Source organism: Euprymna scolopes, chromosome 18 (assembly GCF_053919585.1).
Source record: "Euprymna scolopes isolate OS-2025 chromosome 18, ASM5391958v1, whole genome shotgun sequence".
Classification (NCBI taxonomy): domain Eukaryota; kingdom Metazoa; phylum Mollusca; class Cephalopoda; order Sepiida; family Sepiolidae; genus Euprymna; species Euprymna scolopes.
Genome location: NC_136499.1, coordinates 33,617,232 through 33,643,393, shown reverse-complemented (window position 1 = coordinate 33,643,393; position 26,162 = coordinate 33,617,232). Strand labels below are relative to the sequence as shown.

Genomic DNA, 26,162 nt, shown 5'->3' with positions numbered 1-26,162 from the left:
TTGCATCTTACTAGTCATTTTTCATTTGTTTTATATATATATATATATATATATATATATATATATATATATATATATATATATATATATATATATATATATATATATATATATATGACACGAGCTCAGTTTCTCCAAAACAAGTTTAGATAATAACCCTGCCTGAAGTAGGCCATAACAACAATCATTATTTATGTCGCTTGTGTTTCTTTTTTGGTTTGATAATAAACTTACATAATCACTTTCTCATCAATTTATCGAGTTTTTATTTATTTGTCATATGTTGCCTTTTATCTCCTTAATTCCGTTAGCTTTTAAACATTCGATTTTGTATATTAGCAAAGTAATGACCTGGTATGCCATTCAGAGCAATTTTCAATCTAGCACTAAGTTTCATGTAATTTTAGAAACATTTTTTTTTATTCATTTTATTTATTTTGTTTCAATTTTAAACATTATTTCGTTTTGACCATTTTTATTTTATGGTTTAGAAATTGAAGAAGGCCCATTTTAGACCCTTACTTTTCCATAAAGTAATTAGAATCCTCTTTAACCATTTTCATGTCATAGTTTGTAAATAAAAGGTAGATGAAAGTTATATTTTAAATGGCAAACGACACCCCCCCTCCCTCCCTCCCTCCCTCCCTCCAAGCGTCTAAACAAAAAACAAATAGATATTCCACCACAGGAAGATGACCTCTGGCCTACAATAAAATCACTGAGTAATAAACTAACCTCTTCTCAAAGAGAAATGGAAAAGCCTGTGAGAATGCATAGAATCATACATCAACATAACAGGGGCAAGGTCATCACCGACTCAAAAACTAACCCAGTCGCTATTGTCAGACTGATTGTCGAGAACGTTTCCTCGAGTGGTATGACCAAAATCTACTCTAGTTGTGCCAGACATAATTTTTTTTAAAAACCTATCTTAACTAAGATTCATAACTTAAACAATAGTATTTGGAAATTAAATTAAAAAAAATAAAATAATGTGGTAATAAAAAATATCTAAAGATGCTTTCTGCTTCCGTGGGATTGAGTATCTCGATAAAAAAAAAAGGGGGTGGCGGGTATGCAAACAAATGCCTTCCCTTCAGCAAGTGCTAGATAAAATAGAAAATTTTATTTAGTTATCCACTTGCAATTAGTTATTGTGCTTTCTTGTTACACGTTTCTATCTCTCTTCGTTCCATGCTCTAGCGCTCTCTCTCTCTGTTCCATTCTCGCACGCTCTCTCTTTGTTCCATTCTCGCACGCTCTCTCTCTGTTCCATTCTCGCACGCTCTCTCTCTGTTCCATTCTCGCACGCTCTCTCTCTGTTCCATTCTCGCACGCTCTCTCTCTGTTCCATTCTCGCACGCTCTCTCTCTGTTCCATTCTCGCACGCTCTCTCTCTGTTCCATTCTCGCACGCTCTCTCTCTGTTCCATTCTCGCACGCTCTCTCTCTGTTCCATTCTCGCACGCTCTGTTTCTCCATTACATACACACATTTCAATTGTTTTAGACCTCTTTCCATTCTAACAGAATTAAATCGATGTTTATACCGTTGTTTATTCTCATCTTAACTGCACATATCTCTCTTTGAGCAACTCCTACCTATCTTCCTTCCCCAATACTTTGCCGTGCTTGTGTGTCTGGGGATATGGGGAGAGTCGCCTGCACTGGCAAACAGTGTACTTTTGTGCTAACACCGCCAGCCATGACGTAACTTGTTTTGTAATCTTTGCTCTAATGCTGCAACTCCCTCCAACTGCTTGTCCACCCCACCTCTAAATCTCATCTTTTCAGCCTCTCTCTTTCTCTCACTTTTCTACACTACGCACTATATACAGCTGCTGTGTATGTAAACTATATTTGTTCTTGTACCCTATCCGCCAGACCAAGTGTTTCTTAAACTTGAAAGTTCAAACTGTTTTTTTTTTTTTTTTGCTTCATAAAAAGCGTTGCCAGGTTTTTATGACGCAAATTAAGTCTTTCAACTAAATATAATCTTTATAAATATGTACGACAAATTAAGGCACGACAAATGTACAACTGTTCCTGTTGATTTTCTATTTTTGATACTTACATCATTCAAGCAACATAAAGCAGCCGACTTCAATTTAAATGAACTGGCATGTTTTTGTTTTTTTTTTTAACTTAAAGGAATATTTGTTTATTTTTATGTTTGACTCGTATTTTTTAACAAATATTTTCCTTAAGACTGAAGAAAAAAACTTTATTAGGTTAGTACAAAAAATTTTTTGACGTTAAATTTCATGTAAAAAAACGAAATTTTTGCATCAACCTAATATTTTTAGAGATTTTTACCAAAAAAAAAAAAAACAAAAAAAAAAACGTAGTAATTTGCTGTGCCTAAATATCACGAATAGAGAATTAGCAGGAGAAATGTGTTTTTGTCGTACATTTGTCTTGCATTAATGTGCCGTACATAATAGTACAGCTGTTATAAACAACAAATTTAACAAAGAACATTGTGTTCATGTTATGACATTAGAGTGCTCTGGTGGTGAAGCTCCAATTTGAGAGATTTAGAGGGAACTGTGCACCTAAGCCTATTCTATACCAGTGGTAGTACCTGTCAGGATTCCATATATGAGTTAGTCTGATATGAAACGGAGCTTTGTTGTATGTTCATGGATGTATATCTTGAAAAACAAGTCAAAGCAAACACTGTGAATAAATATTTAAACATATTAAGAAGTTGAAAAACCTACAAACTTTTGCCAAATTGACTTGATTCTCCATTAAATAACCTTAAAAGGGGATTGACATGGCACAAAATAAACACAAAAAAAAAAAAAAAATTGCTCCGTGCAGACATTTAAGTTTGTGGGTAGAACTATTTTCATCTTTGTTTCGTATAACTAAGAATTAATAAAAATTAAAAAATAAAACAAAAATTCTGGCATCAACATCTATAAAACCTTTGAATCACATTGCTAATGGAAATGGAAGCCAAAAGCATACTATTTACTTCTATTAATGTTTTATTTTAATACTTAATTCAGGGCAGATTGAGTTAATGTAATATATATTTCGTTTTCATAAAATCCTCCTCCTAGGCATTACCTCCTTTTTTGGGAGGAATAGTGGATGTTCTCTTGTAATGAAGCTAGCCTCCAATGTATTACCTCCACCTTTGTGTGGAGGGATAGTGTAGTATATTTTTGTTTATCGTGATACTGTTCTCCCAGGCATTACCTCTTTTTAGGGGAACGATAGTGTAGTATCTGTTCTGTTGTCATAAGATCATCCTCTTGGGCATTAACCTCTTCTCTGGAGGGGGAAGGGGCAACATATGTCCACAGGAAAATTGTCACAATCGGCTGTTAATTAACAAACTCAATACTTGTAATAATATAACTAGAAAAAAATATGCTGTGTCTAGAAGTTGAATGCGACATTAATAGAGAATGAGTTTTTATAGGACTCTGTTTCATAGTCCACATGGAGGTCACCTTTGTTATTTAGGTCGACTGAGGTCAGGATTTGTGCATACAATTGGCCAAATTCAGATTAATCAGATTGCTGGCTTGGCTGCGGCCAGGAATCACAATATTAAAATGGGTTCCAAATTAGTTCTTAAAAAAAAAAAAAATGGTAATTTTGTAGTTTTGTGTTATCTGAGCTTTTCTAGAAATCCTAACTTATGATTTTTATGCTATGCTTTTAATCATTAAGACATTCTGAAATTTATCCGAATTATATTTGAGTAATTATCTTTATTACATGGAAGTGAAGGGGGTGTGGTGGGGACTGATTCAGTTGTAAGTTTTCCATTTTCTTTTCATTTTTTTTTTTCTTCACAAGGTTTAGTTGCAGTGAGAGGATATTCTTTGTTCCTTCCACTTATCTATCTTGGAAAGCCGTCTTCAATAGAAACATTAGAATCAATGCTTTGCTGATAGAAATAAATATGGTTGAATCATTCATACTAAATATGACCACTGGTTACACTGCTGGTTCACCAGTTGTCCTCCTAATATATTAATCTTTTTCATTATTTTGACAACTTTGGGGTTGACTTGAAGCACCAATTTTTTTTGTTTTTGAAATGATGCATGGTCCTAGGAGTTGGATCGCCTTGTGTATGTTTTTCTTCTGGGGGTGGGGGTTGGTTTATTGTCAATCACCTGGGGTGCCTTTGCCGGGAATGCAGACAGGTCCATTCATAGCTATTTTTATACTGTTACATCTTTCTGTAGTGGGAAGCAAGTATATGTTGGTTCTTCATTTCTTTATAATCTTTATTATTCTAAAACCGCCTCTTCCCTCTTTTTATTTCTTTCTCTTTTCTTTTTCCTCCCTCTTTCTAATTTTTTTCTTTTCCTATTTTTTCCCTTCACTATTTTTTTTCTCGTTTCTTGTTCGTTCACTTTCCAGTCAGATTTTAATTTCTTTATATTTTCTTTGAATATTAAATTTCTTTTTTAAAAAATATTAAATATAATTTGCCAAATATTTCCTTTTTATCATTGTTATTGTTTAAATGTTCTTCCTAAAACATAAAAAGGGCATTTTTTTTACACTGTTAAATATGGAGCTTAACTCCTCATCACCCACATTTGATTTAATGCTTCCCCTTGTCACCAATTTTGTGGAGTTGGAAAGTATATGGTTTAGCTCTGATTCCTAGAATTTCGAATTTCTAATATTCAGTAATAATTAGTCTGATTAAAAGAATCTGATTCTGACTTCTTAAATTCTTACGAATTTGACCCTGCAACTTTGCTTCTCACAATTTTGTAGCCTTTTTAAAGTATCAGTTTGGAGTATTCATTCTGGGAATAGGATTTGGTACCGGTTCCAAATCATCTATGATTGCCTCTTACGTGGGTGTTCCTTTCCCAATCGACTTGATATATCAATAGATCCACTACGAACAGCGGTTCTTATGTTTAAAGTGACACTGTCTATATGATCTAAAAACATAGAATATTGGTATTATAAATTCTGGAGAGCAATGCCATGGGGAGCTTTTTTTTCTTTTCTTTTTTTTTTTTTTTTTTTTTTAAATTTTGACATCACTTCTCCATAAAATAGAGATAACTGCAAAATAATCACCGTCTGGTTTAAAGTCTTCCCTAATTGTCACAAGTATTGGACATTTTGATAGCTCCTTTCAAAGCGTCTTTGTATTTTGGTGGATCCACCAATTGGGGTCGCGAAGTCAAACTATACAAGATCCGATTTTGTCAATTCGAAAATATTCTACTTCGACTCTTTATTCAAGTATTCTGTAATACTCTGAGTCTGATTAAAAAGTGATTCCTACCATTCTTACGAATCTGATTCTGCAACACTGCCACCAATCATTATGGTTTACAAGTACAAGCTAATGCAATCTGTGTAAACAAACTCTTTTTACATGGTTACTGTTGTAGTTTAACCATTTTTATAATTATCTCCTTCCACACAAAAAAATATTAATACAAAGGTGCACTTGGAATTTGTTTGGATTGATTAATAATTCCACTTTTTATTCATAATTTAAAACAAAAAAAAAATTTGTTTTATAAAGTAGCAGTTCAACCCAGCTTGGCTCGGGCCCTATGTACTGTTCATAAATTATGTGCATATATATATATATATATATATTAAAGTTTCACTCATATCCAGGTAACCTACATCTAAAATTTCAAGTGTTTAAACCCAAAATTGGTGAAGGAGTTTGGTAGTCTGCAAAAGTCAACTCTTTCAACCTTGACCTCTTGGAAGCCAAATTTTCGCCCAAAAACTGATTAAAAAGCTTGCCCTAATGTCTGAATAGACTTTATGTAAAATTTCAAATGTTTATACCAAAAATTGGCGAAGGAGTTTGGTAGAGCTTTCAAAGGTCAAATCATTGAACGTTGACCGCTTAACAGCCAAATTTCTGTCTGAAAACTGATTAAAAAGCTTTTCTTAAATCTCAATACCCCTTATGTCAAATCTCGAGTCTGTAGACTGAAAATTGACAGTAGTTTGGTAGGGAAATGTACACACACTGACAATTTTTATAGATCTATAGGTAAGAGATGGAAATATCATTTTGTACAATGCTGAAGTGAATTTGATTCAGTCAAGCAAGATTCCTTGAATTTTTTTAGACCTTTAAAGCTCGAGTCTTAAATGTTAAACATTTCTAGAATTAAAATAATGGACTTTGATCAAAATTAGAATAAGCATTCTAGTCAAAAGACTTAGTATTATTATCTGGATTCTAAGCTTTGTAAGGGAACAAAAACAAAAAAGATGGTGTAAAACTGTTCTGTTTAAGGAATTTTACCTGTCTCGGGACAGGTATTCTAGTTATAATTACACACGCACATCCTTTTACTTCATTACAAGTTAGCATTTATAACAATTCACCTGATATCCATTCTGCACCATAAATACCTAATGAGGCACTGCATTCTTTTGTATAAGCATGTATACCAAGAAAGACAAGAGCGAGTGGGGGGGGTAAAGAGATTAGTCTGTCTTTTTGACGTACTAAGTTCTGGATACAGATGTAAAAATGTATTTCTGTATGAAGCTAAGTAAAGGAAGCACCCTCAATTCCCAATATACACATACCAGTGAGATCCTACCCCCTGACTAAAAAAAAAAAAAAAAAAAAAAACGCCTATAAATTAGTGCAAGAAATTATTTTGAGAGATTTTCGAATCGGAGCCACAAAATGTTTCGTTTATGTTAAAAAGTTGCAAAAAAAAAAAACATGTCTGAAAATCTCGTTGTTTTCTATTGTAATCTTATACGTATGAATTCATCCATTGCTGTGGAGCCCGTGTAGCCAGCTGAATCAAACTGTTTATTGAAGCCCACTTTTATATCTGTATGCATTGATGTGAAACCTGACCAGTGTAGGTTGAGAGCACACTCTGTACAGATAGAAAAGATATGATGGATGCATAATACAATTCTTAAAGATGGGTTTAGATTTTATGACTTCTGATGAAGATTAAATCTGGATAGTATAGGGAGGATGTGCAGAACTTTGTATGGTCATCTTGAAAGAATGGATGAGAGCTTGGGTTAGAAAAAGAATGGGTGAGGTAGAAGGTTCGGTTCACAGGGAAAAGCTAAGGAAAACATGGAGAAAGTGATGATGATGATGGATTTGGGAGATATATAAAGACCTGGCCAGAGATAGGTTAGTTTGGAAGTTAATTTCTAAAAAGCTGCCCAACACATGCCAGCATGTAAAACTGAAGTTAAACCAAATATAACTTGGGACATTTGCTGCAGTAATGGTTAAATTAAAACCCCAAGTTCATATTCAGAATAAAAGAACAGCTTTCTAATATTATAATCACGTGTATGTGATCAATGTCATAAGATTAATTTGCGTATTACTTTGCAAAAGGACATCTCATTAATTAACTATTTTTTATTGTTTACATATTCGATTTGTGTTTTAATTGCAACACAGATCTGCTCTTACACATTTTCCATATTATGGATAAATGTTTCGCATTTTAAATGAAAATAGTCTTTCCGGTCAATTTACTTCCGGACAATTGCAATTCATGGTACGATTGACTTTTTCACAGACGATGCTGACACACGAGTCCTTCAAATTATTTAAAACAAGTTTGATTTTTATGAACTTTTTTGTATTATTGTGCTTGTTTTATACTGTAAAGCAATAATCATGTTGTTTGCGTATATAGAAGTCGAGGAATTCATTTGGTCAAGTCCTTGTTTTGCATTCATTAAACTATCATTTTAATGAACATAAAATCAGAAACTGACAATCACTGTATGTAGTTTATCCTGTATTTGAACTAATTTTTCTTCATATACTAGTAGTTCAGCCCAGCTTTGCTCGGGCCCTATGTACTGTTCATAAATTTATGTGCACACACACACACACACACACACACACACACATATATTAAAAAGTTTGACTCATATCCAGGTAACTTAGTGTTTAGACCCAAAATTGGTGGAAAAGTTTGGTAGAGTCTGCAAAAGTTAACTCTTTCAACTTTGACCTCTTGGCAGCCAAATTTTCTCCCAAAAACTGATTAAAAAGCTTGCCTTATGTCTGAATACACTTTATGCAAAATTTAAAGTGTTTAGACCAAAAATTGGCTGAGTAATTTGGTAGACCACAGAGGTCAATTTTTTTTTTTTTAATTTTGACCCCAATTTTGACCCTTTAACATTTATTGTTTTGGGCTCAAATTAAATTGTTTGATCTCTGTCCAACTAAAATTTAAAGTGTTTAGACCAAAAATTGGTGGAGGAGTCTGGTAGAGTAGTCAAAGGTCAAATTGTTGAACTTTGACCCCTTGACAGCCAAATTTCTGTCCGAAAACTGATTAAAAAGATTTTCTCAAATCTCAATACCCCTTATGTCAAATCTCGAGTCTGTAGACTGAAAATTGACAGTAATTTGGTAAGGAAGTGGGCAGACACAATTTCACTTTTATAGATATACTAGCAGGGGTGCCCAGCGTTGCTCGGGTGTTTGGAGGTGTATGCTGTGCAAAAAAAGCAAAAAAACAAAAAAAATGGTTAATTTTTTAAAACTTTGACCCCTATTATGACCCCTTAAAATTTATTGTTTCGGGCTCAAATCACTTTATTAAGTTAGATCCAGGTTCAAGGAACCTAAATCTAAAATTTCAAGTGTCTAGACCCAAAATTGTCGGAGGAGTTTGGTAGAGTTCTTAAAGGTCAAATCGTTGAAATTTGACCCCTTAACAGCCAAATTTCTGGCTGACACCCGTCACATCGATTTTCCCAAATCTCAGTACCCGGTATTTCAAATTTCGAGTCTATAGACTAAAAATTGACAGTTATTGCGTAGGGAAATGTACACAGACACACAGACAGACACGTTCACTTTTATAGATATAGAATAGACTCTATTACCATACAAAGAAATATTTTTAATAACGTTATGTAGAAAAGAGTTTTGTTTGAGACTCATTTGATAATATCGTTTATAAAATTAAGCGATTATTTTACTGCAATATTTCTTACCCCTCCCCTCTCCCTACTTGGATACTTAGTTTCAAACTATGAGTTAAGTCTTGGTGACATTAGCATTTTAAATGAAGGATTCTTTGAAATAAATTCTGAATTGTCCTGTACTCCCCCCCCCCCTGTCATTTGGTGTGGGTCAATGGTGAAGTACCATGTCATAGAGTAAATAGCAGATATAAGGTGTCGAATCTCTCTCTATCCGCGTCTCTCTGCTCTGCTCTATCCGAGTTTCGTTGTTCCCTATCTCTGTGTCTCTGTCTCTTTTTCCACCTGTCTTTGCCTCTCCCTGTTTGCATTGTTTCCTATATTTACCCGTCTGTTTGTTTGACCTTGTAAACAGTCTAAACTGAAAAATCCATCATAAACATCAAAACTCCTATTTCTATTCATCATTTCTCTTTCAATTAAAAGAATAAAAAATTTTCGTTCCAATTTTGTAATTTCATAAGATTTTTTTTTTTTGCATCTTTCATGGAGTTTCCACCTTTTACTTTATCCACTTTTATTAAAGAAGTAGACGCCTATCTTCTCATGTTCCAGTTTAAATCGGTTAATTAACAATTTTATTTTAGTTTTTATTTTCCACATTTTCAAATAGAATAAAAACTTTTGTAAAATCTAAACGGATAAATGCTAACGTTTTTTTTTTAATTTTTTTTTTTATTTTCCTTTATTCAAACTGTATGAGCCTTAGATTTATTTAATTCAATGATACAGCAAAATATTTTCAACAACCGTGAATATATTTTAATCAAAAAAAAGTAATAATAAAAAGGACAGCTATCGATATGCTTCATTTGCAAGTCCACAAACTGTAAACTTTCTGCTTCATTTTCATGCATAAGAATATAACTTTTTTATAGATGTCGTAATCATTTTGCCGTATCGATTGTGTGTAGCAACATACCTTTGTATATACTTATGCAGGATAACGGTTAACATAAGTGTATACATTACAACTTAAATAGGATTGTATATTTAATTATAATATCCAAAAATCAATAGGATGAGTTGTTTTGTTTACTTGTCATTTGTTTACCTTTTTTCGAGAGAGAAGAAAATCTCACTTAAAAAAAAACAAAAACAAAAAAACTTCACATTTTATACATTAACTAGAAGATTACTCGTTTTGAGACGGGTAAGATGCTCCCCCCCCCCTAAAAAAGAAACAGAACAAATTTTGCACCATTTTGTCTCCTTACCAAGTTTAATATCTAGATAGACTGATACTAAACCTTATGTCTAGAATTTTTATTTCAATTTCAATCAAAATCCATTACATAATTTAGATTAAAAAAAGTCTCAAAGGTTCCAGTTCATAAGAAAAAATGGAAATTCAAAGAAATCTTGCTTAAATGATGTTAAATAACTATGGACTAAATTCAATGCAATTTGATTTTTCAAATGGGACATTGTGCTCATATTATATTTCCTTAATTAAAATACTCCGAAGAAACTAAGATTTGGTAAATTGTTAAAATTTCACAAAAATCGTAGGTATTTGAATTTTCACAAATGATTTCTACCTCTTTTTTTACATAAAACTAAATTAAATATAGCCCACATTAAAACCACTAATGCCTGACAGCTGTGCTTCAAAATTTATAATCTGTTTAAGAGTGAATCATGTACACAGAAACCCAGAGTTCCACTACCTAACGCAGATGAAGCACTCATCTAGCTACAACTACCAACAGTTTCCCACACTATCTGCGTGCCTAAATCTAAATGTACATTCCATGGACAAAGCTTTTTTAGAACTGCCTGTGGAACTCTGTTCCGCTGGCCTTCTTTCCAGCTGACTACAGTGTAGTTGTCTTCAAATCCAATATAAGCAAGTTCTTATTGAGTTGCAGCCCCCCCCCCCTGTCTAGACAATTTATTCCTACCTCGTTTCCACCACTAACTATTAAAACACTGTTCTCCAAGTGACCACCGTACACTCATTAACCCTTATCCTCAAGTGGCCTTGTCTTGAAAAGTGGTGACTCCCATGTTAAAAAAAAAAAAAAAAAAAAAAAAAAAAAAACAGTATTCAGCCTTTAAAAGTGCAGTGATATAATGTCATATTCAGTGATAAATTCTGTCATACTGACACTATCAGATCAGTTATGCAATTTTCCTTTGATATTACTTTGTAGTCAAATCTTGAATCAATTTTGTCATTAAAGCCACTATCAGGTTGTTGTTTTTTTTTGTTTTTTTTTTCTTTAACTCTATAATTAAAGCAACAATCATTTTTTATTTAAACCAGTATTTGTTTCGTTTTTGCTTACTTTCCCCCCCCCCCTTTTTTCAGTGTCTCCTTCTGTTTGTTTGTGTCTCCTCTTTCCATCATGGTGCCAATGATCTATTTCCCCTTGTCTTTCAGATGATTGTAAAAGCGATGTTGACTGTTCTCATGGTGCCGTCTGTAAGGAAATGCTCTGTGTCTGTGACATAACGTGTCCCCTGGAGGGCATGCGTGTCTGTGCCTCTAACGGCATTTTCTATAATAATGAATGTGAGATGAAGAGGGAGGCTTGTATTAGTCAGGGTGATCTTTTTATCCAAAGCGACTTGGATTGTGATGACCCAGAACGAGGTAACTTCCAAAACCAATTGTTTCTCCTCCAAACGAAGGCTCGCCCTCGTCATCCCCCAAAGTAATGGGTGGAAAATGGCCTGCATTTCCAGTCATATGCTTTAACATTGTACCATCCCTTCCCTTACCCCCCACCCTGCCAATCTACCTGTAACACTGTTGCCCCTGCCCCATACACACATACACACTGCTATCACTGCTTTTATGCTTTATTGTAGCTTTTTAATATTTTGTTTTATATATGAAAAAGCCCTGCTTGTGTATGCTTTTTAAAAATGGAGATGGGTTGATTGTATTATTGCTACATTTGAATAAATTAATCAAATTAATTTTTAATTAAAAAATATTAATACTCTTTTTATTTGTTTTACTGTTGTTGTGCTCCTTTTTTACTAACTGTACACTTTTTTTTTTTTTAACAATTAAAACATTTTACGACACAAAGAATAGATCTTTTTTTTTTAGTTGCTTGTATATCATAGGATCTGAACAATATATATATATATATATATATATATATATATATATATATATTCTGCATGGTTTATTAATACATTCATCATAGGCAAATAAAATGTCTATGAAAGGGAAATTTAGAGCAATATACAGATGTAAGCATAGTTAAAATGAAGGTGCGAAATCAGTAATCACCTTCTCAATGCTCAGTCCCTGCACTCTAATTTATAATATAAATAGCAGATATCTGTGTGTATGCATGTCTCACTAAAACTTGGAAAATACTCAATAAACCCCTATAACGGTTGTATTTTTTTAAATATATATTGACATAACCCTGAAAAAATATCTAAAATTGAGAAAGGAAAAAAAAAAAAAAAAAATTCATTATTCAGGAGTCAAATAACCATTTTATATCATTTATTGTTATCAAGAAGTAAACACAAGTTTTAATGTTATCATGTAAAGGGAAGTAACTGTGATTTTTCCCCCCCTTCAATTATTTCTTACATATCATCTCACTTTTCAGTCTGAGCCTTGTTTCCGATCAGTGCTAGCTTCATTAAGTATGTATGATACTAAAAACAAAAAACAAAAAAAAACACTTTTTGTTAACTCCTACCCCAAAAGATAACAAAAGAGAAACAAATACTCCAACAATATAAATCGCATGTTATGGATAAAGTTTATTCACACTAGGAACAATAAAAATTAAACAAGACCATTAGAACTATATGAAAAGACTACAATGGATTCAGTTTGTTCACTTCGAATTTGTATGAACAATTTTGATACACAAGATATTGCAGCACCATGGCCTTTGTGATATTTTACAAAGCTGTGTTCTGGTTGTTGATAATTTTAAGAATAAACAAGTAGTGATGGGATAATTCCAATATTTTTCCTGATTCCAATACAATTACCGATTCTGTTCTAAATTTCTAATTCTGATTTCTTTTAGCTATAAAATGGCTGTTTTTATTTATTTTTTTAACTCTTCAAATTACCATTAAAAATCTATATAATATTTGCATATATTTTGTGAACGTAAAACTCCACTCGTGTGTGTGGCAGTGATCTAAAGATTTTATTTTTACTGTTAAGTTTAAAATCGAAAAATATTTATCATTTTATCATTAGTAGCAGCAATGGATAAAGTTTCAAACAAAAAACAAAGGAATCATTTTAAGCGTACGAAAATAAGCGTTAATTTTACCGATTCCGATACTCCAGGAAGTTCAGATTTTTATGACTCCTGATTCCAACATTAGTCACAAGATTTTCAAACCACTCTGTAGTTTATTACTGAAATACCTTTGTTTTTGGGGTTGACACTTACCTCTATACACTAAACATACCAGAAAGATATGGATTATTTGTCCAGTTAGGAGTAATTAGGACAACTCAAACAGAATTTCAGACATAACTCAATCCCAGAACTGAAGTATACTTTAGAATATATTTTGTGCTATTAAGGTGCATAAGAAAATGGCCTTAAGGAAACAAACCTTGATAAACTTACATTTAGTATAAACTAGCAGGGAAGCCTGTCGTTGCTCGGGATTGAATGAAGATCAACAAATTTTTTACACTTCCAATACTTCTATTTTCATCGAAATCGGTGAAATCGCCTATCCGTCAATCAAATCAATTGATTGCCTGCTCTAGTCAGGTACTCACCGCGGTGCACTCAGGAAGCTTCATATGCCTCCTTGCAGTGACTTAGTCCACAATTCATTACATTGCACTTTAGAGAATGTATTGTTGATTTTATGAAATCATTTTTATATAATGACTTGATTTAAAATGTTAAAGTCAAGTATCATGGTTAGTGTATTCTAAACAGAAATATTCATTTTTAAATCCACCCCTGTGTTATCAAAGAACCTACTGTTGATTTTTATATACCAGGCCCTTCTGCTTGTGTGCTGATGAAACTTCTCAAAGGCACTTGTGATGTTAGGATGTATAAAAGTGTTAACTTTGGTCAAAATTGAACTGTTACTTCCTTTATGGGATTTCTTTAATTTTCAATACTTATTGGCAGTATTCCAATACAAAACCTAAGGACACTGCCAGATACATAAGGTATGTGTGTGCGAAATTTCAAAAACATTGGCATAACTGTTTTGGAGTCTATAAGAAACGAATTCGGACATACACACAAAAAAAAAAAAAAAATGTGCCTTTTGTATATATAAAACTTAGAAATTAGTGAAAATAGATACTTTATCCAGCACTCCCCACTTCCCTTTGCAATGATAGTAAAAAAAAAAAAAAAAAAAAAAAAAAAAAAAGAATTAGGTTAGAGTGCCTATTTTTATTCTTGCCTTTTTTGTTTTTGCTTATTTTCATTTCTGTTCAATTTTTATCAAGTTGAATCAACATTAATTTACTAACAGGAGCAATGTTTAGTTAATTTTTTTTCTAATTATTGTTTGAAAAACGTTAAATATTAACCTTTGTTTTTTAAAACTTTCTATTAAAAGTAGCTTTTACAATTCAAACAAATATAACAAACAGCTATGACTGATTCTGACTATTCATTTGTCATTGTTGTACCATTTTATTGGCAATTATAAGATATTTGGATTAGAATGCAAAAATTGGTAGTAAGTGATTAGACGAGATCATGCAGTGGAATTTGGACAGTTGAATCGTGATTGGAGAGTGAGCCTTCGAAAGATCAACACATCTGAGCTCTGGACGAGGCAAACATGACAGTAAATGAGACACAGTTGGCTACAATTTATTTTAAAAATAGTTTAGTCCAGCTTAGATGACCGCTAATATGAAACATTTTTAACTAATCACCTAAAAATAAATATTAGCAAAGTGGATAACTTATTTTAAATTCAAATTGAAGAATATTATAGTAGCTGTCTACCATAAGTTGGAAAATGTGCAAAGGAATAAAAAAAAAAAATTAAGAACTAAAATGACTTCACTGCATCCCGGGCAACACCTAGTAGATACATCTATATATATAAAAGCCAAACGTCTGTGTGTATGTATGTTTGTTTGTAACGCTAAAACTTTTGAAAGACGGAACCAAACTTGACAAATTTGGTATCATATCGAAGCCCCATCACCCGGATGACAAATATCGAAATTTCACGTCAAACGGACCACTAGAAATTGGTCAACTGATCAGTTATCTTCGAGGGGGGCCCCCAAAAAACCTGTCATTAACGCTAAAACTTGAGATGAAAGATTCCTCTCCACTAAGAATAAAACATATGTTCAATATCTGCTTTTGTTTTTTCATTGTTTATACGGTCCCGAGCAACGCCGGGTAGCCCTGCTAGTCTAATATAAAATTAGGTTTAATTAAATTGTTACTAATATGAACAGTTTTAAGTTGTTGTTTTTTTTTTTGTTTTTTTTATTATTTTTTAAATATTTTGAAAATGAAATTATAAACATCAAGTTATTTTTAAAAGTTTCTCTTAAAATCGGTTTTTACTGTGTTAAACGAATGGGTTGAGTTAGATTTATTCACCAATTTTATTCACACTTATATTGATGATCTAATCATACCTTTGATAACCATTAATCTGATAATTCAATCCAATAATGAGGTTTTAAGCCTAGTTTATAGAAGTAGTATCATGTTGCATAACTTGGTATTTACATAAGTCAAATACTCTTAAGATGTGCGCACGCACAATAATAAAAGCCACAAACGTTAAATGACCATATAAAAACTGCAACAAAAGTAAATAAAATTAAAAAAAAAAAATACATACTAAGAAAACTGAAACTGCAAAATTGTAAGTTAGCTAACCCCACTCAAAAAAATAAATAAATAAATAAAAGTCTCAGTACTGACTGGCCCCACACCAAATAGAATGATCAAAGATGGAAAAACCGAGAAGAAAAAGCACTAATCAGACTTTCACTAGATGAGTGCAAAGAGAATTGAGACCGTAAGCAGGCTTATTGCCATCCAAATTCTAGTGAAGACCATTGATCATTGCCAGCAGACAGTCAATGGCAAACGGCTGTTGCGATAATGCAAATTCATTTGCAGAAGGAAGTGGAGAGTGCTAGAAATCTTGTAAGACTTGTTGTCACCCAGACTCCAGGGAACATCACCGTTTGTTGTCAGTGGACAATCTTTGATTACCTGTGTGAGAATTTCTAGTGAGTAATAAAAGAAAATCAAGATTATTGCAAATCCTAAAATTATGTATTTAGTCGATATCTGATTAACGCACAATAGTAATCACAGAATTTGTTATTATTGTTTCACGCCCATATGATCAGCAGACCATAGAAATTTGATTATTTGATTTCGTGTTTATGCTGATTAGATGTGTAATTATATAAACTGAATATCCACCCTCTGGACAGATTTTCATTTCCTCCAACTGCAGCGTGGTTTGCTATCAAGACTTTGGACTGAACTGAGATTAGGTATCACTGACGGAGGTGGAGGCATCTGACCATATTCAAACTGTCTCTCTTTCTCAGATATTTCTCAGTACTAGGACTTATACTTTAGTCATTGTGGTATACAATTAAGCAGTTAGCCCAGGCTATCACCAGATCTGTGCATTCCACTGAGCTTAGTTTAAATTGTGAAAAGTTGTAAATCTAGTGAAATTCGCTATAATTTCAATTTGTGATATACCCCCCCCCCTTTATTTTTTGCTTGGGGAAGGGGGTAAAATAATTCCCAAAATGAAATGCTAAGATCAGAAAAAAAAAAACTTTAACTTATGTTTTTATTAAAAATCTGTTTTTTCCCTTCCTTTTGCTGGTGGTATTAACCGCAAGGGGTTGGTCTCTCACATATATATATATATGAGAGAGAAGGGACATGCACAATTTTATTGACGATTGCTGTACAATCTGAATCCATGTGTGGTTGGCATGAATTTTGCATATCGGAATTGGGTCACACTTTTTAAAACATTCTTTTGTAAGTCTAATTTGAAAATAAAAAAAAAAATTTTTTTAAATGTTAGTAAAATTTATAAATAGCAAATATGCCCAGTGTTGCCCGAGTACCAAATATGCTAAAATGTTTTGTTACAATTATGTAGAGCCAGCGTTTATTTTCATGCTATGACAACAAGCAGATAAATGAAATTTTACTACTTTTCATTAAAATCAATAAGACAAACTACTACACCACTTAATAAAAAATAAGGTGCTTATTCATATTGGAACATCTAGCAATAAACAAAAATGAAGAAAAACTTTTACATTGTACCTATTTGCCAGGGAATAAAAATTATATATTCCAAAAATCCAAACAATTGATGAAAAAGTTTTGTTTTTTTTCTTCTTCACGAAAAATAAATTTGCTATTTTTTTTTTTGGGGGGGGGGGGTACCCGATAAGTGACAGACGACATATCTGTAGAGAACGTAAGGGGAGGTAATCAGTGATTATTGACAGTTTCCACGTACTTTAGGATTGTCTGCCCTTGTCCACCGATTCATTGATTTCATTTTTTAACCTTCATCGAAACCGTAACATTTGATTTTCTTGAACAAGAAAAAAAAAAAAAATCGTGATCTTTTTGGGAGTTTTATCTTCGGCTCATGACTGGCACGTACATACAATATACAAACATTTCTGTATTTTCTTTAATTTTAAATGCCACCATAATTACCGATCTGCATAAGCACCAAAAACATGTGTCACCATCTTCAAAAACAAAGAAAATATATCTTTAAAGACAACAAAATTTCCTAAATGCTCCAATAAAACATCACAATTAACAATCCCAGAGAAACAAATGATTTTAATTCCTTTGAAAACTGGTTTTATTTTCCAAATTTAAGAAAAAAAATAGGATGCATATCTAAATGCTTTACACACATCCTAAGTTAACATCAAAACAGATTATGCTAATTTAATTCTGATACAGCACAAGATTTTGAAATACCGTATATATAGTAATCTGCAAACGTTCAGCTTTACATATTCCAATATTTTATTTTTAAACAGTTTCTAATAAATTAATATTCTGTAATATACGTTTGTAATTTGTATTGTCATGTTCTTGCATGTATACAACATTTGCACCAATATTAAAATGTGATGTCACTGGGCTGCTGGAAATATACTACACTCTGATCTCTGCTAAAAGGCTAATAATTCATAAAACATGTTTTTATGTGTAGGTATTTTTAAATGATTCAATTTATTATTGTATTGTTTTTTAATGGAGTGAGTAGTGTAGTATGTCATAAAACTCATCCCAGTAATTACCTCCTCCTTTTTTAAAGAGGTGGAAGTAATCGTTTTATGTATTACATCCTACTTATTTTATTGGGGAGTCTCTCAGATATTACTTCTGTTTTGGAATGGGAGTAGCATAGTATTCTGTCATGATGATACCGTCTCCCTATTCATTATCTCTTCCTTTAGAGGGTAGATACACGTTCATTCATCATATCCTTCTCTCAGGCATTACCACTTATTTCACATTAAAAAATCCCTAATGTGTAAATTTAACCCTTCCTCCTCACCATAAGTTAAGCTTTATTAACATTAAAATATTGTAAGTAAAAAAAAAAAATTTTTTTTTTTTTTCGTTTTTTCTCTTTTGTTTTATGTTGTGTGTATATTCGTTGCTCAAACTGAATGTTGCAGCAATAATGATTGGGAAATATACTTGAAATTGTTTTTGTTTTTCTATTGTTTGTTACAGTTTTTTGACTTGAAGTATATTTATTTTGATATTCAATATGATCATTCAATATGGAAGGTTGATACTAGCATCTTCATTGTTGTCTTGGCTTTTTCATATCGTTTATTTTAAACCTTATTTATACAATATTAACAGGACATGTACAAATTCCAGTTGCATCCTTTATTGCACATTAATGCCGTGCTTGGTGGAAAGGGGTGGGGGGCAATTTCCAAAACCAATGTAAAAGTTTGTGACATATTTTCCTTTTATGGATATCTGGCACAAACACAGACCACATGATATATGAGGCTTATTATTTTGATATGAGACTTGTTATTTTGCCATCTGATTTTGTGGTGCATTTATGCAAATTAGATGGCCATGCTGAAAAAAGAGTCTCCCCCTTCTTTAAATGCTCATAGACATGAAGAAATCTAAGAGAGCGATAGGTGAATTGGTCAGTTTAATATAAATTACAGCAAATTAGAACAAATACCCCCCCCATGCATAACTCTGTCCCAGAACTAAGGAATATCTTAGTTTGTATTTTCTACTCTTCAAGCATAAAGGAAAAATGCAATTCGGGGAAACAAGTGCCAATGAACTCACATTTAGTATAATAGTTTTCTACAGAAAACTGTTTTAGAAATTATGACTCATCAGTGTGGCTAGATGTAAACTCAAGACTGAATCAAGCATTTAGTTTTCTTTGAGCTCGCAAATGTATTTAATATCTATCTCTAAATTTCTTATAAATTAGCACATAACAGGTGTTTGTCTTTATAGGTATACACATGTGCACGTTCTGTCAAAAATTACAAAAACAAATTATGCTTCATCAGTGTTTGTTCTAATATATAGAATAATGGAATTACATCATATGAATTATTACATTACATGAATTATTACATTACATGAATTATTACATTACATGAATTATTACATTACATGAATTATTACATTACATGAATTATTACATTACATGAATTATTACATTACATGAATTATTACATTACATGAATTATTACATTACATGAATTATTACATTACATGAATTATTACATTACATGAATTATTACATTACATGAATTATTACATCACATGAATTATTACATTACATGAATTATTACATTACATGAATTATTACATCACATGAATTATTACATTACATGAATTATTACATTACATGAATTATTACATCACATGAATTATTACATTACATGAATTATTACATTACATGAATTATTACATTACATGAATTATTACATCACATGAATTATTACATTACATGAATTATTACATTACATGAATTATTACATTACATGAATTATTACATTACATGAATTATTACATCACATGAATTATTACATTACATGAATTATTACATTACATGAATTATTACATTACATGAATTATTACATTACATGAATTATTACATTACTGATGGCGTAAAGATGAAACGAAAACATCAATTGTTGACATTTTATTTAGAGTGGAGGTTTTCTTATTTCTCTCTCTCTCTATCTATATATATATATATATATATATATATATATATATATATATATATATATATATACACACACACACACACACACACACACATTGGTCTTTATTATAGAGTGAAAGATGCTTAGATATATGAAACACAAAACCGTATATAGTTAATATAAGGTTTTACTTTTCATTATCATTGAATGTGACTGGTTCATACATGCGTCTTCATTGTTGTTTATTTCTTCTATTTTATTATTTGCTTTGCGGATGGATATTAATTGCCATCTTGATTCTTCTTCTTCATCGGATTCTTCCACACTTGCTTTTGTTATTGTTTCACTTATTCACCAATATTTTTTGAATGTCCACATTAACACAAAGCTTTTTAGTCACCAACTTCTTACTCCTGTCATTACTTATACTTGCTTTTTGTTTCAGTAATTGTTTTTGTTTGTTTTTACATTCAAGTAAGGATGATTTCAAGATGATTAGGTGCAATCACATTCATAAAAAATTATTTAAACCAGGGTTGCAAAGGTATAAGTTCTAACTCTTAGAGCACTTAAAGTTCCTGTTCCAACTCTTTGAAGTCTAAGATCTCTAATTACTCAAGTTAGTCTTCCTATATTAAGTGTCCAATTCTTCAAAGAATAAAAAAAAGATTCCACTCTGACTCCTAGCATTCTTACAATTCTAAATCCTAAAATCTTTGACCCTACGACTCTGCAACCATGGATTAAATATCCCTAATTGTTTTAATAGGGGATGATCCTATTAATGGATGTGATGCATACATTGTTATTATTTATTATTGTTGTTTTATATTTGTAACACTTTTGAATTAAACTTTTGAATGACTTATTAACTACTGATATGACACAGAATTCATTGATCTTTCAGTGAGACTTCTGAAATTAAAAAAAAAAAAATGTCTACATTTTATAAACACATTCGATTTCATTTATTTTTGGCGGGGTTGCTGTTTTTGTTTTATTTAATCTATATAAAGTTTAGGTATTTGTATGTATAGGATTCACTTCTAAGCTAATTTACCTGATCATTATGAATTTTAGAACAGTCACTATGTGTACGACGCCCAAATGCTGGCTATATTTAGTTTTTGTTTTGTGCAAAAAGGGAGATTAAGCCCTCCATGCAAATTTAGATACTACAGATTTTTGTGAAATTTTAACAAGTTGAGTCATTTCTCAAAATTTCAGTTTCTTTAAGAGGGTTTTAAAAGGTTTGTAGGGAACATATGAAAATTCAAATATGGATCAAATTTGTATTGAATTTGATCTATAGTTATCTGGCACTAATTAAGCACGATTCCTTAAATTTCCGTTTCTTAAAACCGCTTAAGTTTTAGTCTTAAGTTTTAGGCATTTTTTAGAATCAAAACCATGTCATGAATTTTGATGAAAATTAGAATAAGGATTCGTGTCATCTCTTTATTTTTTAAAATTAGAATAGGCTTATTGTGATCTCTTTATTTTTATTTTTGAAAGAGGACAATAAAAGTGGTGCAATTAAAGTAATTAATTTCATTTGTCCTCGGGTGTGTATTTTTTCAGTTTTGTGATGTAATTTGTGGTTGATTTACATCATATTCATATAATTAAGAAGTCTTAATTTGTGTGGGAAGAGAGCATATCAACAGAGACCAGGGACGGGGTGCTAGAGCATCGTATAAGAACAAAGGAGGCAGCAGATGGAAAAAGTTTAGGAACCAATTTAAAGAATTTCGTAAAAACGGTTTCATTGCTAGTAAAGTTAAACTTGACTAACAATAAAACCATTTTTACTTCCAAGTTCTTTTCAATATTAGAAGCGTCATAAAGTAATTAATCTTGTTTTTTTTTGGCTTACAACTATTAAAATAGATCGATTTTATGAAAAATAAAAATACATTCTGATGAAGTTAATTTTGCAATTAAATTATTTTATAAATAGGATTTTTAAAATTGTTTATTTTGTACTATTGCATTTTTATTTCAGCAAATAGTTGTCTGTATGTGTATGTCCAGCTAAAAGCCCAAAACTACTAACCAAAGACCCTCAAAGTTTGATATTAATTGACATTACCCGAAATGAATAATATCTAAAATTTAGAAAATAACTATTCATTCTTTGACCCTAAATTAGCATAGATTTTATCAGGGAAGGTCAGTTTTATGCTATTTTATGTACTTACGAAAAGGAAGTAACTCTCAATGAAGGCGTTAATTTTCCTATGCCGACTCATTCCTCAAGAAATATAGAAAAAGAAGTTGTATGCATGTGTGCATATCCAGACAGAGGAATAGGCTGGACGGAGAAAAGAGAGGGGGGGGGGAAATAAAGGACGAGGAAAGCAGAGAAAAATAGTCAGATGAAGAGAATTTAAAAAGAAAAAAAAAAAAAAGTTACTTTTGCCCTGAGCAACACCGTGTAGCCCCGCTAGTCTATATATATAAAAGGCAAATGCGTCGCGCGCATTTTTGTATGTCTCGAAAAGGCTTTTTTCGCCGACGGTCCTGGGGTCGTTACTATCGCTTAGAAGTGTATATACCCCCTAGAAAATAATATTGAAGATTTGGGAACGCGGTTGCGTCTAGATTTATTCACGTCGATTTTTACAAAATTCTTGCTATTTCAGCCCGTCTTGTGTTCGTTCAGCTTTTTCGTTTAAAACCAAAACTAATTCAAAGCTAAGAATTGTTCCTGGCAATCGCACCAGGGCAACGTACAGTAGCAATCAGCTTTGATCAATGTGGGGGCAAACTCCTTATATCAGACAATTGCTATTCAATCTGGATAATCCCCTTTCTGGGGGGGAGCTGCCCCCCTCCCCCCTGCCCCAACATCTTGGGGAAACAACCCGCCAAAGTTGGGGAAACAAACACCAAAGTTTCCCCGCAGAAAAAGTAAACTCCGCTACTTCTATTTGACCTCATTAATGAGGTCAAATAGAAGTAGCGGAGTTAACTTTTATTGCGGGCACGTGTATATTCTGTTTTTAATACTTAAAGAAATTCAAACGTGTTTCAGTTGCTCTTTGTTCAGGTTGTTTGCACACTTTCTTTTCCACCTTCGCCTCAAGGCTTCGGGTTCGATCCTAACTAATTACCAAAACTGTTGTTGTTGTTTTTTTTTTTTTTTTTTTTTATCCCCCCCCCACACACACAAACACCTGAGCAACGATTTTTTTTAAAAAAGGTTTAACATTGTTTTCATTTAATTATATATATATATATATATATATATATATATATTAAACAGGGTTCTTACTTCGCCCAACATGCACATCTCTAAACACCCGGGCAACACCGGGTACCCTCGCTAGTTAATGATATAAATCTCATCTGTCTGTTTAAATTTATGTATGTATGCCTAAAACTTTCAACAGATACAATTGATTTTCACGAAATCAGTATCATTTTGAAGCTCAACGTTTTGGACGACAAATATCGAAAAATTGGCCAAAAACATTACTTCCTTCGCCCTCAACTAGGCAGTTTTCTACAGGGAGGGATCGATTTTTTGCGAGCCATTTTTGGAAGTCATCATATCCATTGGATTGACTTTGCCTGATTTTAACGTTCCAAACTTCCAGTCGCATCATGGAGTAGGGATAAGGCGTCGGGTTTTCTTTCACTTTCTTTTCCGCCTTTGCATCACAGGTTCAAGCCTGCCTGCCTACTACCACTTTTTTTTTTTGCTCAACACACACCTCCAAACACACCTGGGCAACGCCGGGCACCCAGGTTAGTAAATAATAAAAGAAAAAAAGTTAATTCAATGTTCATTGTCAAAAAATAAAAACACATGCAGTTGTCTTATAATTTTTAAGAATGTCCCCATCCAGATTTCTTGGAAAAGTCCTAATACATAGCGTGGACGTTTTTCATTCTATGCCTTATATGTTGAGTATAAACATACAGCTTTTGAGAGGGTGGAACTGGTAATTAGATAAGTAAAATTATTCCATAACAAGATAATGGATTTGTTCAAAAGTGCATACATTTATTTCAGTATAAATTGTTCCCATTTGGGTATTTTAGAATTGTGTATATTTGATTGAAACTACAGATATCAGTTTTTCAAGTTACTTATGGGATGACCTGGGAGATATATATATATATATATATATATGTGTGTGTAGATGTTATTTGTTTACAAGATTACTATATATGAAAAAAACAGGGTAGTTTCGTCTTTAGATTAAACTTGGTTCAGTTTGTCCTTATGACTTATTCTGTTAATTTCTCAAGATGAACCCGGCTTTGATGACAACCACAGAACCTGCCACCATAAGAGCATTCATCATCGTCTCATGACTTAGTCCATAATCTCTTTTTTTCTCTCTGTCCCTTTCCACTCTCTCTCTCCCCCTAACCTCTCTGTCTCTCTCTGTCCATCTGTTTTTTTCCGGATTACTCTCTGTCCGTCATTTTTTTTCCCGGCTTACTCTCTGTCCGTCATTTTTTTTCCCGGCTTACTCTCTGTCCGTCATTTTTTTTCCCGGCTTACTCTCTGTCCGTCATTTTTTTTCCCGGCTTACTCTCTGTCCATCATTTTTTTTCCCGGCTTACTCTCTGTCCGTCGTTTTTTTTCCCGGCTTACTCTCTGTCCGTCGTTTTTTTCCGGCTTACTCTCTGTCCGTCGTTTTTTTTCCGGCTTACTCTCTGCCCGTCGTTTTTTTCCGGCTTACTCTCTGCCCGTCGTTTTTTTCCGGCTTACTCTCTGCCCGTCGTTTTTTTCCGGCTTACTCTCTGTCCGTCGTTTTTTTCCGGCTTACTCTCTGTCCGTCGTTTTTTTCCGGCTTACTCTCTGTCTGTTGTTGTTTTTTTTTTTTCCGGCTTACTCTCTGTCCGTCGTTTTTTTCCGGCTTACTCTCTGCCCGTCGTTTTTTTCCGGCTTACTCTCTGCCCGTCGTTTTTTTCCGGCTTACTCTCTGTCCGTCGTTTTTTTCCAGCTTACTCTCTGTCTGTTGTTGTTTTTTTTTTTTCTGGCTTACTCTCTGTCCGTCGTTTTTTTCCGGCTTACTCTCTGCCCGTCGTTTTTTTCCGGCTTACTCTCTGCCCGTCGTTTTTTTCCGGCTTACTCTCTGCCCGTCGTTTTTTTCCGGCTTACTCTCTGTCTGTTGTTGTTTTTTTTTTTTTCGGCTTACTCTCTGTCCGTCGTTTTTTTCCGGCTTACTCTCTGTCCGTCTTTTTTTTCCGGCTTACTCTCTGCCCGTCGTTTTTTTCCGGCTTACTCTCTGTCCGTCGTTTTTTTCCGGCTTACTCTCTGTCTGTTGTTGTTTTTTTTGTTTCCGGCTTACTCTCTGTCCGTCGTTTTTTTCCGGCTTACTCTCTGCCCGTCGTTTTTTTCCGGCTTACTCTCTGCCCGTCGTTTTTTTTCCGGCTTACTCTCTGTCCGTCGTTTTTTTCCGGCTTACTCTCTGTCCGTCGTTTTTTTCCGGCTTACTCTCTGCCCGTCGTTTTTTTCCGGCTTACTCTCTGTCCGTCGTTTTTTTCCGGCTTACTCTCTGTCCGTCGTTTTTTTCCGGCTTACTCTCTGTCCGTCGTTTTTTTCCGGCTTACTCTCTGTCCGTCGTTTTTTTCCGGCTTACTCTCTGTCTGTTGTTGTTTTTTTTTTTTTCCGGCTTACTCTCTGTCCGTCGTTTTTTTCCGGCTTACTCTCTGCCCGTCGTTTTTTTCCGGCTTACTCTCTGCCCGTCGTTTTTTTCCGGCTTACTCTCTGTCCGTCGTTTTTTTCCAGCTTACTCTCTGTCCGTCGTTTTTTTCCGGCTTACTCTCTGCCCGTCGTTTTTTTCCGGCTTACTCTCTGTCCGTCGTTTTTTTCCGGCTTACTCTCTGTCTGTTGTTGTTTTTTTTTTTTTCCGGCTTACTCTCTGTCTGTAGTTTTTTTTTTTTTTTTTTTTTTTTTTTCGGCTTACTCTCCTCTTCTCACTCTCTTCTCCTTGTCTTTTTCTTCTCCTCTCTTTCTATATTTTATCTTTC

At 33.1% G+C, this 26,162-nt stretch overlaps 1 protein-coding gene across 2 annotated transcripts in view; it reads left to right on the top strand.

The window, feature by feature from the left end:
• LOC145297581 (insulin-like peptide receptor) overlaps nucleotides 1-26,162 on the top strand; it is a 290,500-nt gene that overhangs the window by 137,278 nt on the left and 127,060 nt on the right. The window contains exon 2 of one of the 2 annotated variants that reach the window (XM_080143619.1): nucleotides 11,358-11,570. The exons of the other annotated variant lie outside the window; for it this stretch is intronic. Coding sequence (XP_079999745.1) covers nucleotides 11,358-11,570 — 213 coding nt within the window. The remainder of the gene's footprint in view (nucleotides 1-11,357; nucleotides 11,571-26,162) is intronic. 2 annotated transcript variants of the gene reach the window in all.